Genomic DNA, 17,447 nt, shown 5'->3' with positions numbered 1-17,447 from the left:
TCCTATAATGTCATGATGGAAGGACAAATAATTATCGACAAGAATGCCACCGACATCACTTCCGGTTACAGATCGTTGCCGTTTCATGGGGAATTTTTCTGGTCAATTCATGACGTATACGCCAGAATACATGAGTACCTAGCGCTCGCCATCTGTGTTTTGGGAATTGCAACATCACCAGTATCGTCATACTAATGCGGCGTATGAAGGCTATCTTGACCGTGTTGGCCGCTGTGAATGTGCTGGTGGTGACGGCGTATATTCCTTATACCGTGCATCAGCGTATACTGAAATCATCGCTACCGCTTGCCCAGTGGAGCAGTTATTCGTGGAAGGCGTACGATTTCTTCCATAATTATATACTGCCGGTTCCCTAAATAACAGCCATAACCAAGAATTTTTCTTATGACCATGAAAACAATAGCAGAGGGACTTAGCATTCAGAAGGGTACAGTGTCTGAGTTCTGCTGCAGCTCCTCGCTGATAAGCTTGAGGAAGATTAATTTTGACTCGGTATCCTCCGTACGGTTTGACATCCAGAAAGCGCGCAGACACATTTTTTGGACGTTTCTTCCTTTTTTTTGCAACGTCAGTCAAGAATTTCTTCACGGGTCTACTTTATTCACATCCCTTACTACCTCAAAAGTTTAAATCATTTCTTACTTTAAAAAAATCGATTCGTGACAAAAGGCAGAAAAACAGCTAGATAAAGAGGGGAAAGAAATTCTCATGGGACGATATGTTCTTTACCGCGTAAATTGCTGTGAATTCGTTTTGAGATTTTGTAAATAGACTTCTACGACGTATATAGACTAAAGAAATATATTTTATGGAAGAGAAGACGAAAACTTGCTGCAGCGAAAGATGACAAACGGGTGCTAAAAACTTATAGAACGACCCTCGTAATTCGTGAAATCTGTGATTTTTTCCTGATATTTTCCGTCGAATTTATTTAAGAGTAAAACCCCAGTACATTCTTGCACATTTTTATTACATTATTCGCCAAATAATTACCAGTCTAAAATCATCACAAACAATTAGAAGGCTCCATCCAGCGTTAAAAACAAAAACAAATTCAACAAGAAAGAAAAGACAGGAAAACCAACTGCCATTTAATATTAATGTTATTTGTTATAACCGGCATTCTCGTTTTAATCCTGGGCGGCGATGAGCTCGAACCACTGGCGCAGCGCGTCGCATAATGTGTTGGGCAGTTGGCGAACGCTGCGTAGAACGAGATAGAAAGGAAAGGGGAAGCACTGCATGTAGCTGCGCCTCTCCACGCGCTGCGTCGGCAGTCCCTTGTCGTGCAAGATCACCTTCTCGTGCTTCACGATCGACTCGTCATTCTACACCCAAAATCCAAAAAATATTACTTAAATAATGGTCAGAATTCAATTATTTTCCTAATACTAAAATGTTTCATTAATTCTGATTTGTAATTTTCTCCATTTTTCTTTTCTTGTAATCATAAATCACGTCATATTAAATTTTGAAAAGTAAACAAATATCCATTTCTTCAATCAAGAATAGTAAGAGTACGAGTATAATTTTAGGATTACCGTAAATTATTAGAAAACAATGAATAATATACTGGTAATTTAATCAGATAAATATTAAAATGTAAGAAAATAATGCTGAATAAATAAGAATATATGGCGATTCCGTAGCGAACCTGTTTTGTTGGGTTGGCGGTGGGATTGTCGAGGATGAGGAAGACGACGAAGACGCCGGCGCCGACGACGCTGCGCACGGCGCGCTCGACCCGCTCGTCGCCGTCCTGGAAGACGCCGCGCCCATCCGACACGATCAGCAGCAGCTGCGCCACGCTGGGCACCGTCAGCAGCCGCGTCCGCGCCGCCTGGAAGACCCCCGCCACCGACTCCAGCATCTGCTCATCCAGAAAAATACCGCACTTGAAATTACTCCATAAAAAGCACAATAATCACTCCAAATTAAATACAAACATTTTAAAAAGAAATCCAATTTAAAAAATAATTACATACCGGGAATGTAACAGCAATAATCTACGGATAAACTGGAGAAATCAAAAAGACCGGAAGACTGGACCAATAAATAAAAAAGGAAAATTCCAGCAAAAATCCGAAAACGAAAGAAATATAAATACGAGAAATATAAATAATAACTGCAGCAGAATAAAAGCGCTTACAAGAGGGACATTGGTGCGTTTCTGGGCGAAAGTGAAGCGGGAGAGCATGGCGGCGGCGTCTTCACTGCTGCCGCTGGCGCCCCCGCCCAGGGGCAGCAGCATCTCCACGCCCTGTCCGAAGCGGCACACGCCCACCTCGCCCACTTGCAGAAGCGACAACGCCTGCCGGATTACCGCCACCGACTCGAACGCCAACTGTAAACACAAGCACAACATTCACAATCCATGCCAGAACATTCACAATAAATCCTCAAATAATCCAGATAAGTAAGAGAGAGAACTAAAAAAAGACAACAAAATCTAAAATATCCACTGGGCTTCTAAAACAGTCAATTAATTCAGATAAAAAATTCACCGAAGGAAAAACCAATTCCGAACACGCACAATAAGAAAATCTTCCAGGGAAATTCGAAAAAAATTCAGAAGAAAATCCAACCAAAAAATCAACAATTCAAAAATATTTAAAAAATTTTAAACAAACAAAAATCTACAGTACCAGCTACACAAGTGCTCTCGAAACAATTATTTAATTCCAGAAAATGTCAAACAAATTTGTAGAAAAACTCAGAAGCAAACGGAAAAAGTTCAGAAAATATTGGGAATAATTAGAAATTAGAAATGGAGAATAATCAGAATACGCCGGGAATAATTAGAAATGCCGACCTCTTTGGTGCGGTTGTCGGCCATGCTGGCGGAATCATCGACAGCCAGCAGGATTTGGTACTGGCGCTGACTGGGCAGACTGCGGCGCAGCCAGATCTTGTCCTTGCGGAATTCACTGGCGACGTAGGCGATCACACGCCGCATATTCAGTCGCTTTCCACTTCGATAATCACCGCTGCAAAAAGAAAACAATCATTCTAAATACAAGAATATTTTCCCGAAAAAACAGTCAAAAATATTTTTCTTAATTTTCTTGAGTAGTCAAAAATATTTTTAAAAAGATTTTTCAGCAACAATCAACAACATTTCCCACCCACCGCATTTTGGCCTTCTTCGTCGGCTCCAGCACCAGCCGCAGCTGCTCGCACAACTCGTACGCCAGACCCGCCGTCAACATCTCGTATTTCCGCCATAATTCCATGCCGGTTTGCCGCTGTTCGGCGCTTAAAACTGACTGCGCGGGTTGTAATAAAGCGCTGGTCTGCTCAGCTAATTCTTTCCGCAATTTCTCGGCTTCCTCCTAAAATTAAACTCTTTATTTCCCAGTTACATCTTTATCTTTTCGTTAATTCTGCTGCTTAATTGAACTTCTAATTTAATTTTATGGTTTGCGTATTTTTTTTCGATTTTTTGTACTGTATTTACACGATATTAAGGGTCAGTAAAATACCCTAGACCGCCCGCACTAGTTGTCGGTTCCTTTGACATCAATGAAGCCGACGCCTAGTGCGGGCGGTCCGGGGGATTTTACTGACCCTGACCCTTAATATCGTGTCAGTACAGTAATGTATTTTTTATTCATTTTTCATTCATTTAAATAATTCTAATATATTGGGTATTTTATTGCGGACCTCGGTGAGGAGGTGGCGTTGAAGATATTCCCGCTGCGTGTGGAAGAAGGACTCCTCCGGCTGGTCGGTGTCGGCCGTCCGCACAAATTCCCCTTCCGTCTCCACGCGCTCTTCTTCACCAATTAATTCCGCGGTCTTCTCACGGGAATTCTTCTCTTTTTTCCCGGCTGATTTCAGCTTCTCCGCGTCTTTTAACGGCGCTTCATCCTGCATTAAGAAATTAAATAAAATAAAAAACCTAATAACAAACAAAAAAAGAGCAATACATAAAATAATTAAAATAATCTAATTCAATTAAACGCACACACCGGCGGCGTTTCCTCGTCCTCCTGCATAGCTTCTTCCGGGACGTCCTCCTCCTCGTCCCCGTCCAGCTGCATCCCGTCCAGCTTCTGCTGCAGCGCCTCGTCATGGCTGCCGACATCCACCGCCTGCGCGTCCAACTGTTCGCTGTCAGAAGCGACGTGTTCGTACGCATCCGCCTCCGCTTGCTCTTTCAGCTAAACATCATCACCCACAATTACAGTAATCGCCTATTTATTATTCAAAAGAATTTGCAATTTGAACAGCCGTCGCACCTCGTCGACGGCGGTGCCGCTGTTCTCGACGACCCGCCGGCGTTTGCGCGCGGCCTGGCAGGGATCGCCCAGCGTCCGCTTCTGCGGCTCCGCCGATTTCTTCTTCGGCTGGCTTTTCTTGTTTTTCGCATTAGCCGGCGTCGACTGGGCGCCGCGCTGACCTCGCTCGCGTCCCAACGCGTCCAGCGCCGCGCCCTGCGTCCCGGTTTCATTCTCCTGAATATTCGCCATAATTCACTTAGCAATTCTCAGCTAAATATCCAGTTTAATTAAAAATAATTAATTTCTTTTTAAGAATGGTAATTCAACTGTTAACTTAATTAAAAACATTATTTCCTAATTTATTCTGTAAATAATCATAACAAAAAATTTAATCTGGTTTTATCTAATGAGCAAAAACTCAATAGCAATATAATTTTCATATAATTTTCAAATTTATTCTACGAATAGTAAATAATTATAATTAAAGAAAAACCCATAATAAAAAATTCCTAACAATTCAATTAGAAAATTCGAATGATAATTAATCACTCACCGCGTCGGCATCCTGCTCGGATTCGTTCAGATTCTCCTTGGGAAAATCGAGCAGCGACTGGCCGTGTCCCTCCGTGCCGGTCTCCGCGGTCTGCGCTTCGTCGTTCCCGTTGGCGCTCGCGGGTGGCTGCATATTCTGGTCTTGCTGCATTTCCGGTGCTTTTTCCTCAGTTTCCGCGACACCCGACATTTCTTCATCCGGCGCGGCTTCCGGCGCCTCCTCTGCGTTTTCTCCATCCTCCGGAATTTTTTCTTCCTCCCCATCCATTTCTAAAAAAATCTCTGCTCAATTAAAAAATTTTAAAAACCTCTAAAAGCAGTTTATAAATAATTCCGCCGTTTAATCAAGAAAAAATTGATTTATAAAAAATATTAATAGATCTTTAAGAATTTATATAAAAAATTATTTGCGTACCGTCATCTTCGGGATTTTCATCGACATTTTCTGGCATGAGATCCTCCGTTGGTTTTCCGTCATTCTCGACGTCCTGCTCGTTCATTTCTTGATCAGTGGTCGGTTCCGCCTCCGTTTCCGCCGGAGTATCGTCGCCCTGTTGTTTTTCTTCGCCTTGGACGAGATTGTCGTCTTTGGCGACTAATTTCTGCTGATCGGCTTGCGCCTGACCTTTCCCGTTCACCTCCTTTTTATCCTGACGACAAATCACTCAATAAACGAATTATCTTGAATTTATTTTGTAATTTTCTCTATTTACATAGGAAATCGGCAAATATTCTTATTCGTGAATTTTTTTCCATTTTCTTGCTGATTATTTCGTGTAGTTTGGTTATATTTTAAATTTTCCATCAACGCACGTAATAAGGAGAAACAAAATAATCTGAACTGAGCTTAAATTTTCTTAATAATCATATCAAAATAAAAACAAGATGAAAAGAATAAGAAAAATAAAATCAATTACAGGATCAAAATAAAGAACCGAAAAATAAGAACGAAATACAGATGAACAGCAAAAAAAAAAGGAATGCAAATACAAAAGTAAAGCAAAATAAATACAGAAACATTATTAATCTAAAAAAAATAAAATTTAAATGGTTGTTAAATGTAGTTACTGTAAAAAGTCCAAATAATCAAAGCTGTATTATAACCCGTAATGGGATTGTTTGGGAGCTAAGTTCGAGCAGATAACGTGCCACTGCACTACAACACTCCATAAAATTTCATCGATCTCAGCCGTTTCCCGCTGAACAGCGTACACAACAACAATATTTTTTTCGCGAATATCTATTTATTTCAGTATTAGTCTCATTATTATTGACCATCACCTGGGTGTCATCGTCTTCTTCCTCGGCTTCGGCATCATCCCGCCACACCTCCTCATCCAAATTGTCAATATTGTCCTCGTCGTCGCCCAGATCGCCCATCTGCTGATCCAGCTTGTCGTCCTCTTTTTCATCCTCAGCGTCGTCTTCTGCGCAACCAGGAAAATTTATTCTTGAATTTTTCTTTTTACAAAAAAAGGATTTTTACCGTTGATTTCGTCCTGCTCTGCCCGCTGCACATCGTCCATTTCCGCGTCGAAATCCTCGCTCATCTCCACGCCGTGCTCTTCTTCCGCCGGGGCGTTCGGCTGCACTTCCGGTTCCTTTTTCTCGCCGGCGACATGACTTTCTTCCAGCTAAATTACAATTAAAACAGTAATATCAAACAAAAAGAATATTAAAAATTAAAGCGTGCTTCAAACTACACTAAAACAATTTCGAAAAAAATAGAAAAATTAAAAACTATATTCAAACTGGCCGAAAAAATTTTAGAATAAATTAGGAAATCACAAATAATAAAATGCAAACAAAAACCAGAAAAATGTCAAACAAATCATTTACTCGTAGAAATCAGAAAATCAAAAATTATATACATATTTAGCCGGAAAAATCTTGGAACAAATTAGAAAGCTGCAAACAAAATTCAGATCAAACCAAAAAAATATCGAAAAAATTATAAAAAAAATTAGAACATCAGAAGCAGAACACATACATTAAAATTTCCCCAATAACAATTTCAAAGAAATTAGAAATAAAATTCAAATTGAACCCAAGCCTTTCAGAAAGTGGTTTTAAAACATTTGAAAAATAAAACAGAAGAAAAATTAAATAATCGAGAGAAAATAAAAATCTGTGCGAACCTGATCTTCCGATTCAATTTCCTGGCTGACATCCTTCGTGCCCTCGCCCTCGCCCAGCCCCGCCTGCTCCACCTCCTCAAATTTCTCGCCTTTCCCGTCGCTCTCCTCTTCCTCCGGGACTTTTCCACTTCCAAAACCCTTAAACAATTTTTTTGAATGAATTAAAATTACACCGAGTTAACGCGATTGACGCGCACCTGCGCGACAATTTGGCCGAAGAGTTCCAATAAATGCAGGAGTAGCCGCGACGTGCCGGCCATCAAGGCGAAGGCATCGCGCAGCACGGCGCCGGCCAGCACGCTGTAATTATTCACCACGACGTCGGCCAGTGCAATGAGCTGATTTAACGCGGTATCCCACACGGAACGGTTGGCGCCGGTTACGAAATTATTCAGCCGCTGTCCCACCTAATCAACGATTTAATTCCAATTTAATTTTCAATTTAATAGCGATTTAATTTCCATTTTTTAATTAATTTACGAGTAATCCAAATTTATTCTTTTATTTAATTTGCGAATTTAGTTTCGTAATTTAATTTCTATCTTGAATTAAATTCAATCAATTTACTTTGCTTCAGTTTAATTTTAAATTAAATGGAAGTAAGTCTGCAGTAACAGTTAACTTAGAATTACAAAAGCATCAAACCGAAAAAATAATAAAACTAAATTACACTTCATTGGAATTAAAGATGAATTAGAGTAAGTTTAATTTCAGTTGAAAAATAATTTATTTTGGTTTAATTTCATTTTAACATCAGTTTAATCTAATTTTATTCTAGAATTCAATGCCAATCTAACTGCAAATTATTTTCAGATTTTACACTTTTTTCACTTTCATTTAACAATTACCCGGGCAATATTCAGTAAATTCTGCCAGTGACCGATGTTATCGGTTAAAACGGCAATATTTAATTCTCCGTCCGAATTTTCGCTGAGTTTCGTCGTCGGCAGCATATTCTGGACGCCCTTCAAGGCCGCGACGATCAGTTTTCCCAGCGGATCCGCCCACTGCTCAGCGCCCTCGGCCGACGGATTTCCACTGGCTAATTCCGCCGAAAAATCATCCAAATCACGCAGCAACTCCGCTCCATGGGGAAAACAGCCGAATTTGTCGTGTAGCGACGAAAAAGCTTGCCGGAGACCGGGAAGATCGGCGCGGAGGGCATGCAGCAGCGCCAATTCCGCCGGACCGCCCAGTGGCGGCAGTGTGGATGCATGCTGGACAATCACGCCGCGATGTTTTTCGACAGTCGATAAAATATTCTACAAACAACCGGCATCAACAAAAAAATCCGCAATTAACTACAATTAACTCATTAAATTATCTGCAATTAATTCGGCAATTAATTCCAATTAAATTTAATAATTTAAATTAAACCGGTAATTAAGTAGAAATAAATTATTCATTATTTTCCAGATAAATCGGCAATAAAACCAGTAAATTACAGTACTAGCAAAAAAAATCCGAAATTAACTGCAATGAATTTATCTAATTACTGGCGATTATCCGCCGTTGATTTATCTACACACCTTTAACAGCTGCTCAGCTGAATTCCACTGCTCCGTGTTTTTCTCCACAATGAGCGGGCGCTCGCTGTCCTCAGCATACAACAAATCCATAACGGTCTCGTTCGTCTGCTTCTCGGGAACGGCGTCCAAGATCAGCCGGTACTGCTCGGCCGCCCCTTGCAAACTACATACGATGCTCTGCGCTTTTTTCTACACGAAAATCACAAATCATTATTATTTGTGTCAATTGTCTCTTCATGCTAATCATTATTCAGATGTATTTATCCCACCATTAATTATCAACCAATTATCAACCATTTTTTTATCAATTAATTCATCAAATTTTTGACGCGATTTTGCTACAACTATTTACAGCAGTTTATTTTCCTTATTTTAATGTACTGTAATTTATAATTAATTCATTCCTAGATTGAAATTAAATAGAAATTTAATGCAAATTAAATGGCAATTAAATGAAAATTAACTGGAAATAAAATTGAAATAAAATGGAAATTAAATAAAATTAAATGGAAATAAATCAGAAATTAAACTGGCTTTTAAATCCAAATTAAATTCGTCTGTACCAATAACTGGAGACAATCTTTTCCCACGATCACCGGCCAGGCCGGATCCACTGCCGGTCGCGCCATTCCCCGCAAAAACCCGCCCAACGGCGTCATTTTCCCGGCCATTTCCGCCGCCGAGTGCGCCTGCTGGAGGATCAGCGCGTGCAGATGCTGCACGAGACCCTTCATCACACCGGCTTCACCGGCAATTCCCTGCACAAAAAAAACATATTTAAAAAATAAATCCCTCGTTAAAAGCAACACTGAACCGGTCGAAAATTCTAGGACAAAATCCGTACTTGAAATGGCTTCTCTAGTTGGCGTTGGAAGACGGCCATCTGCGCCAGCACCCGCTGGAACAGCTGCAGGCAGGCGTCGCGCGGAGCCGTTAATGATGCGTTCAGTGCGACGCCGCTCAGGGCGCCGGTGAAATCTTCCAAGCTCCGCTGGATACCGCAGCCTTTCCGCCACGACGCTCCTGCACGACGCGTCAATATTAGTACATATTAAATTTAATTATAAAAATTTCAAATTAAATTTTAAAACAAAATCAGGAACGGAATAATTTCGTTTTGCAAATTAAAAATGAATATAAAAGGGAATAATTTCACAAATTATTCCGCAACGTTGCACACTGCACTGCACGCTGCCGCGCCATCCGGTAATATGTAATAAATTTAGATTTCCAAAATTAAGACAATGATGTGGCGTCGTCATTGAGGAATTATAATAATAACTGCCCTATAAAAACTGACTTGAGAGAATTTATTTCAAAAGATATTAACCTACCGATTTCTTGCAGCTGCTTCTTGACATCGGTATAGGCCAAGCGACGCCGCTGGATCAGCGCTTTCAACGCGGCTTTTTTCTTCTCCACCGGCATTTCGGTCGGCAGCGCCGGCTCGTCCAATTCATTCCAGCGTATTGCCGCTTGGTCTACGAATTAATACATTTTCTAACTTAATTCAGCCATTAACTGACATTAATTGCCTTACTTATTTATTTATCTTTTTAAATTATTGAGAAGAATTTTTGAAATTTCACCAAACGAAATTAAAAACAATTAATATTCATCACCCTTTCACGGTGAACTACTGGGAAGACTTTTCTACATTTTCATTAAATGATAAAATATTTTAAAAATATTTAAAGGATACAATAAACGGATTTGTTCGGCGATTAAAATTAAATTCATGGCAAGGAAAAAATGTAGAATCATTATTTACCTCCGATGGCGGCAACCGCCGCGGCGGCAGTCGAAAGCGGCAGTCTCCGGCAGATGCGCCGCACCAGCACCGCGCTGCGCTGCGTCAGTGCTGGTAAATTGGCGATTTTAACCAGCAACCTCGCCGGAACAGCCTCGGCGGAAGATGTCTTCAATCCACGCAAAACAACGTTCAAATCCGGCGCAACGAACACCGACAAATTTCCACTGGGCTTCACGAGACTGACACGTTCATCCAATACATTCTACACAAGAAATTAATTAAATGAAATTAATTAAAACTAATTTAATCTGATTAAATTTAACATTAACTAACTTAACTGTAATTTAATTTTAATTCAATCGCGATTTAAAATTATTTTATTTAAAAACAGTTGTTCAACTGCTACCATAATAACTCTTATTTTATTCGTAATTAAACGCGCTTACCGCAAACTGTCGCATGAGATCCATCACCTTCCGGTGGGATTTCTTCACCGTCTGCTCCAGACTGAAATAATTCATATCACTCCATCTGGCAATCTTCACGAAGTTCTTCAGCTCCTTCTCAATGGCGGCGCGTCGGCTGCTCACCAGCTGCTCCACATCACCGGCGAATTGCCCGTAAAATCCGCGAATATTCCGCAAAACGCAGCACACCACATCTACGATCATCAAAACCAATAAACAAATTATATGACAAGAAAATCACAGACTAAAAACGTCAAAAAATGTCAAATGTTAAATATTGTTAGAAATTATATTACCAATATAATATACAGTCATAATGTGTCATGCACTTGTGAACTATGACCATTGTCTTACTAGCCGATCTATGAGTGTACGGTGCACCCAGGTCACCAATCCCCTTGTCTAGCAGATGTTTAGGTGCAGTAACTTACTACTGAATGTACCGTGTAGTTATATGAATACTATACATCTCTTGCAGGTTTTCTGCCTCTCCTCTTTGTTCGCTATGATCTCAGCTCCCACTCATCCAATTTTCTCGCTTTAAAATGTTCTGGAAACCGCTCGGTCTGGCGGGTGATCTAAGACTAATCATTGTTTGCTATATGCAAAACCTCAAGCCCAGTGGTCACTCGAAAGCTTGTTACCATGGAGGCCATAGGGCTAACATGGGCTAGTCTGTTACCACGATCACATTACACTGTACTTACTCAATCAGCTAAAACATGAAACAGCTTTGGCTGCGCCTCTGCGTTTCCTATGTTCCGTGGGCTGTCTGAACGACACTTCGTTGGCTACACTTCGTTGGCTACAGTTGCTATTACAGTTTCGCGAGTTTAGCAGAATAAACAGAAAAACAGCGGCCGAGCCACAAAACGACACAAACTCTATCAACAAAGGTCATCAATCTAAGAACTGAACATTAGTAGATACTGGACTGATAGACCCCGTTTGCTAAAGTAATAACCGACAATGACAGCAAGCGTCCACAGGTTGGCTAATCACTAAGCCAAACGATAAGAAAAGGAAAAATTTAGCTGATACAACCGCAGACCGCAAAGCATTCCCTGTCATTTGTTAAATCCGATAAACTGAACAAAATCTGTTTTCTTATACAAAAACCAACTGTTTTCAAACAAAAAAAATAATTGTTACTGCTTTCTCGAAAACGCTTCAACGTATGAATTTTAAACTAATTTATTTGCCCAGTCGTAAGCCAATATTCATCCGTGCTCATCTTGTTATCTACATCCGTAACATCTTATACACGAGTATGCTTTGTTCCGCATGATTGGCCGAACGGCTGGGCCGATTTTCACGCAGAAAAGTGCGTTTAAATCGTCGCAAAGGGGCCGGTAATGTTACGCTATTGTTTAATCGATGCGCCCCAACGGGGAAACAGAGACCCCCAAAACGAAATTGTTGCTATGGGCCCTCATAGACGGACGTGGGCTATTCATTTATACAGTCGCAACGACAGAGGCAGTACGCGGCCTTCGGCATCGCTTCGGCAAACAAAATATGGTCCTCCGTAGACATACGTGGAGTACTGTAATGCGGAGCGACAACGACAGACCGCGCCTTTCGGCATCGCTTCGCTAACAAATCATAAAAGATTGTAAAAGCGCGACAAAACACAGAAAAATCTGCTGAGGTTTCTTAGGTTTCTTAGGTTTCTTAGGTTTCTTAGGTTTCTTAAGTTTCTTAGGTTTTCTTAGGTTATCTCGGATTTCTTAAATTTGCTTAGTTTTCTTTGCGGTCGCGTCACCCGATGCGAAGTGTGCACTGCGTAACAATCGTCCACCGCAACTTTATGTACGGATGTAGATCACGTAAACTGGTTATCTACATCCGTAACATCTTATACACGAGTATGCTTTGTTCCGCATGATTGGCCGAACGGCTGGGCCGATTTTCACGCAGAAAAGTGCGTTAGAATCGTCGCAACGACGCCGGTAATGTTACGCTATTGCTTAATCAATGCGCCTCAACGGGTAAACAGAGGCCCCCAAAAAGAAATTGTTGTCATGGGCCCCCATAGACGGACGTGGGCTGTTCATTTGTACTGTCGCAGCGACAGAAGCAGCTCGCGGCCTTCGGCATCGCTTCGACAAACAAAATAAAAAATCGTAAACCAGGGCAAAATAATAAAAGTAATCAAGCTGGCGATTAGCGCAATCTGTATTTTTGGTTCCTTAGCTTACTTAGGGTTCTTAGGTTTCTTAGGTTTCTTAAATTTCTAAGGTTTATTAAGTTTTCTTAGTTTGCTGATGTTTGTTACGTTTTTAAGGCTTCTTAGGTTTCGTAGATTTTTTAAATTTAGATTTCTTAGGTTTTCTTAGTTTGCTCATGTTTGTTACGTTTTTAAGGCTTCTTACAATTCTTACGCTCATAAAATTTTTTGAATACAAAAAAGTCGTATGTTTCTTTAAGTAAAAATTTTCGAAACTAATGTACGCCACGACAATACGTACCGATGTAGATCCCGTAAACTGGTTATCTGAATACTGTACATCTCTTGCAGGTTTTCTGCCTCTCCTCTTTGTTCTCAATGATCTCAGCTCCCACTCATCCAATTTTCTCGTTTGAAATTGTTCTGGAAACCGCTCGGTCTAGCGGGTGATCTAAGGCTAATCGTTGTTCGCTATATGCAGAACCTCAAGCCCAGTGGTCACTCGAAAGCTTGTTACCATGGAGGCCATAGGGCTAACATGGGCTGGTCTGTTACCACGGTCACATTACACTGTACCAAGAACTTACTATAGGTAGAACTCACACTATTGTAAGTACTTGACTGTACTTACTTACTCAATTAGCTCAAACATGAAACAGCTTCGGCTGCGCCTCTGCGTTTCCCATGTTCCGTGGGCTGACTGTACGACACTTCGTTGGCTACAGTTGCTATTACAGTTTCGCGAGTTTAGCAGAATAAACAGAAAAATGCTGGAGCGGCAGCATTAAATGAGATTCTGTTGCTGTGAATTCGTGACTAACTATTTTCGATATGTTATGTACTCGTATTTATGAAATAAAATTCCTATATTAACAGAAAAACAGCAGCCGAGCCACAAAACGACACAAACTCTGTAAACAAAGGTCAACAATCTAAGAACTGAACATTAGTAGCAACTGGACCGAGAGACCCCGTTTGCTAAAGTAATACCCGACAATGACAGCAAGCGTCCACAGGTTGGCTAATCACTAAGCCAAACGACAAGAAAAGGAAAAATTCAGCTGATACAACCGCCGAAGAGCATTCCCTGTCTTTTGTAAAATCCGATAAACTTAACAAAATCTGTTTTCTTATACAAAAACCAACTGTTTTCAAACAAAAAAAAAAAACTGTTGCTGCTTTCTCGAATGCGCTGCAACGTATAAATTTTAAACTAATTTATTTGCCCAGTCGTAAGCCAATATTCATCCGTGCTCATCTTGTTATATGAATACTAAACATCTCTTGCAGGTGTTTGGCCTCTCCTGTTAGACCGCGGTAATCTCAGCTTCTACTCATCCAATTTGCGTACTTTAAAATGTTTTGAAAACCTCTCAGTCTAGCGGGTGATCTAAGACCAGTCTTGTTTTGCTATCATCAAATTATTAAGGCCAGTGGTCACCGAAAAGCTTGTTACCATGGATGCCATAGGGCTAACATGGCTGGCCGGTTACCACGGGCACATTAAATACTGCACTCAAACAACAAGAAAAGCTTCGTCTTCGCCTCTGCGTTTCTTCTTTTCACGGGCTGTGTGAACAAGTCATTTCGGCCACTGCACTGGCTAAAGCAGCTTATTAATTTGGTAATTTCACAATTCGGCCTCTGCATTTGCTAGGAGTAGCTTAATAATTCAGAAATTTCAATAGAGTAAAAAACCTAGCAGGCGAGCAAAAAACAATACAAACTCTGGGTGTAAAAGGTCAACAACGCAGTACGCTCGCCGCGGACAACCATCTTGAACACTTGTCCGGCTTTGTCATTCTGACTTTTCGGGAAACTGGATTACATGCTAAGCAATATACTGCACATGAAATACAAAGTTTTAAAATCGTCGTAAGCCAATATTCATCCGCGCTCAGCTTGTTAACTACATCCGTAACAACCATGACAGAGTAAGGTTAAAAAACCTATGTTTGGGAGAACGGGTAGGCCGATTTCAACGCGGTCAAGTGCGCCAGAACCGCTGCAACAACGCGGTGGATGTTACGCTATTACCGAGACGATGCGCCTCGAGGGGAAAAAAGGGGACCGGAAAGGAAAGTTGTTACCATGGGCCTCCATAGACACACATGGACAAGTTGTTCCCATGTGTGTAAATGACACGACACGCCTCGGCCAGCGGCCTCGATGCGAACAAAACCAAAAATAATTAATCACCAAAAGCCGACGCCGATAAATTGGTTACGGATGTAGTCCTCCGTAAACTGGTTATCTACATCCGTAACCACGTATACACGATTGATAATGTAGCCAATGTTTGGGCGAACGGCTGAACCGATTTCGACGCGGCCAAGTGCGTTAAATTCGTCTCAACGGGACGATTGTTCTTACGCTATTGCGCCATCGATACGCCCCAAAAGGGAAGGAGTAGCCCCAAAAAACAAATTGTTGTCATGGGCCCCCATAGACATACATGGTAAATACATTGTCTGTTCGCGGACCGTTCGGAAAAACCAAGACAGACCGCGGCCTTCGGCATCGGCACGTTACAAAGTATTGAAAATTTAAGAAACATATGCAAAAATTAATCGCAGTCAATCCCACCAGCGCGATCGGTCTACCTCGTATTCTTTCGTATACGATATTTCTTAGATATCTTAGGTTTCTTAGGTTTCTTAGGTTTTCTTAGGTTTCTTAGGTTTTTTAGGTTTTCTTAGGTATTCTCAGGTTTCTTAGGTATTCTTAGGTATTCTTAGGTTTCTCAGGTTTCTCAGGTTTCTTAGGTTTCTTAGGTTTCTTAGGTTCCTTAGATTTCTTGGGTTTCTTTGTTTTCTTAGGTTTCTTAGGCTTTCTTAGGGTTTCTCAAGTTTCCTTAGATTTTTTTTTCTTAAATTTCGTAGTTTTCTTCGCGGCTGGGACCAATGCGATCAATCGTTGCGAAGTGTGCATTGCGTAAAAACTTGCGCCGCAAAAGATTGTGTACGGATGTAGATCCCGTAAGCTGGTTATATGAATACTAACTAAGTAACAAGGGTCCTCGACACTTTGCCGATGGAGCGAATGTTCTCGCGTTCCACACATCCAATCTGCACGCTCTAAAATGCTACAGAATCCTCTCAGTGTCGAGAGTGTTCCTGCATCATCAATTTTCTGGAAAGCCCACTACCCACAATCCAGTGGTCACTCAAAAGCTTGTTACCATGGTGGCCATTAGCTTAACATGGGCTGTTTGTAAATCACCAGATTGTCACTATGTGTTATTATATCAAATTGTCATTGAAATTAGCGGACTGCGAATTAGCAAAAATAACAGGTTCTGCTCACGCCTGTTCATTTTGTTCGTGCCTCCTTAATGTAATAAACATTGTGCCATTATTTTAATACATATGCAGTGAACCTTTTTACATGCTCGAAATCCTAAGACATTATTCATCCGTGCTGGGCTTGTAAGTATATAAGCAACCAGCTTGTATAACGTTGAATGAACAGAACATAACAGAACTGACAACACCGTGTGCGACGCTTCCGGTTTCTGTTCCCGTGGCTATAATAATCTCATAATATAAATTCTAACAACTAGGAAAGTGCACTCGCTTTTTGCGGGCACTGCATGACCGAAGCGTAGCAGGATTACACGATTGACGTATACTATAGCGAGCGCAATTTCAGCGGCATGGCTAGCTCGCTAACTATATTTCGACTGCTGCCTTATATGGGCTCCCCTTACCTTACTTTCCCTTATCTGGGCTCCCTCTAGATAAAACAGCTGCAAAACTGCAAGTACTAATGTAACCGCGCACAAGGTCGGTTGCGCGCACTTCCGGCAGCATTGACAGTATGGGCAGTTTTGCAGCTGTTTTATCTAGAGGGGAGCCCAGATAATGGAAAGTAAGGTAAGGGGGAGCCCATACAAGGCAGCAGTCGAAGTATAGGAGAAAAAAACCTATGAAAGGGATGTCGAACACTCCGGCCGTTTCGATGCGGTCATGCAATAGCCTGACCCAAATGTTCCCGTCTGATTCATCTGACCCAAATGTTCCCGTTTTCGTAATGGTGACAGGGCGGACAATGCACATTTTTCACAGACGCATCCGTGCATTGTGAAAACTGTCCGTTCACGCTCTCACGCTGTTGTGTGACTGTTTTCTTCAGGAATTTTTCACTGGTGGAAGTCCAGTTGGTCGCATCGAAAAGTAAAATAATGTAGACGGCAAAATTTGCGGGAAATGTTTTTCTGGATTGGCGAACGGTTTAGCCGGTTTAAGCGCAGGATCATTCAGCAGTAAATTATCCACCCGATAGACTTCTACCACAGAATATACTCAGTGTAGTATACGAAAAAATTCAGGCACAGCATGCACAATTTGCTCGGAAAGATGCAAGCTCTCAATCAGTGTACACACTATATGCACACCAAAAAGCAGCGTGTGTGCCGTGCGGTGGGAGAAAGGCTCGTGCTGAGTATCCGGCAAGGGGAAGACTACGCCATGACCTGAAAGTCGTCCACTGTATCGGTACTCGTATCGAAAGAATCTACTGTATCGGGCGGATACAGTGTATTTCTCCGGATGGGTTTGTCAGTTAAGTGCACGGTTGGGCAAACTGTAGCAAT

The 17,447-nt window shown here is 41.3% G+C and overlaps 1 protein-coding gene across 1 annotated transcript in view; it reads right to left on the bottom strand.

The window, feature by feature from the left end:
- Positions 1–970: 970 nt before the first annotated feature.
- Positions 971–17,447, bottom strand: part of LOC129592969 (midasin-like) — a 38,455-nt gene continuing 21,978 nt past the window's right edge. The window contains exons 3-23 of the mRNA XM_055489131.1: positions 10,663–10,877; positions 10,235–10,478; positions 9,798–9,944; positions 9,308–9,486; positions 9,027–9,221; positions 8,464–8,652; positions 7,783–8,196; positions 7,132–7,341; positions 6,935–7,072; positions 6,283–6,430; positions 6,078–6,223; positions 5,212–5,446; positions 4,798–5,066; positions 4,263–4,478; positions 3,993–4,184; positions 3,685–3,891; positions 3,151–3,353; positions 2,834–3,008; positions 2,171–2,365; positions 1,676–1,891; positions 971–1,349 (exon numbers count right to left, since the gene is read on the bottom strand). Of these exons, the coding sequence (XP_055345106.1) occupies positions 1,152–1,349; positions 1,676–1,891; positions 2,171–2,365; positions 2,834–3,008; positions 3,151–3,353; positions 3,685–3,891; positions 3,993–4,184; positions 4,263–4,478; positions 4,798–5,066; positions 5,212–5,446; positions 6,078–6,223; positions 6,283–6,430; positions 6,935–7,072; positions 7,132–7,341; positions 7,783–8,196; positions 8,464–8,652; positions 9,027–9,221; positions 9,308–9,486; positions 9,798–9,944; positions 10,235–10,478; positions 10,663–10,877 (4,331 nt within the window). The 3' untranslated portion in view covers positions 971–1,151. The remainder of the gene's footprint in view (positions 1,350–1,675; positions 1,892–2,170; positions 2,366–2,833; positions 3,009–3,150; positions 3,354–3,684; positions 3,892–3,992; positions 4,185–4,262; positions 4,479–4,797; positions 5,067–5,211; positions 5,447–6,077; positions 6,224–6,282; positions 6,431–6,934; positions 7,073–7,131; positions 7,342–7,782; positions 8,197–8,463; positions 8,653–9,026; positions 9,222–9,307; positions 9,487–9,797; positions 9,945–10,234; positions 10,479–10,662; positions 10,878–17,447) is intronic.

This window comes from Paramacrobiotus metropolitanus, unplaced genomic scaffold (genome assembly GCF_019649055.1).
Source record: "Paramacrobiotus metropolitanus isolate TYO unplaced genomic scaffold, Prichtersi_v1.0 Parri_scaffold0000057, whole genome shotgun sequence".
NCBI lineage: Eukaryota > Metazoa > Tardigrada > Eutardigrada > Parachela > Macrobiotidae > Paramacrobiotus > Paramacrobiotus metropolitanus.
Note: the sequence above shows the minus strand (reverse complement) of the source record. Positions and strands in the feature narration are given on the sequence as shown.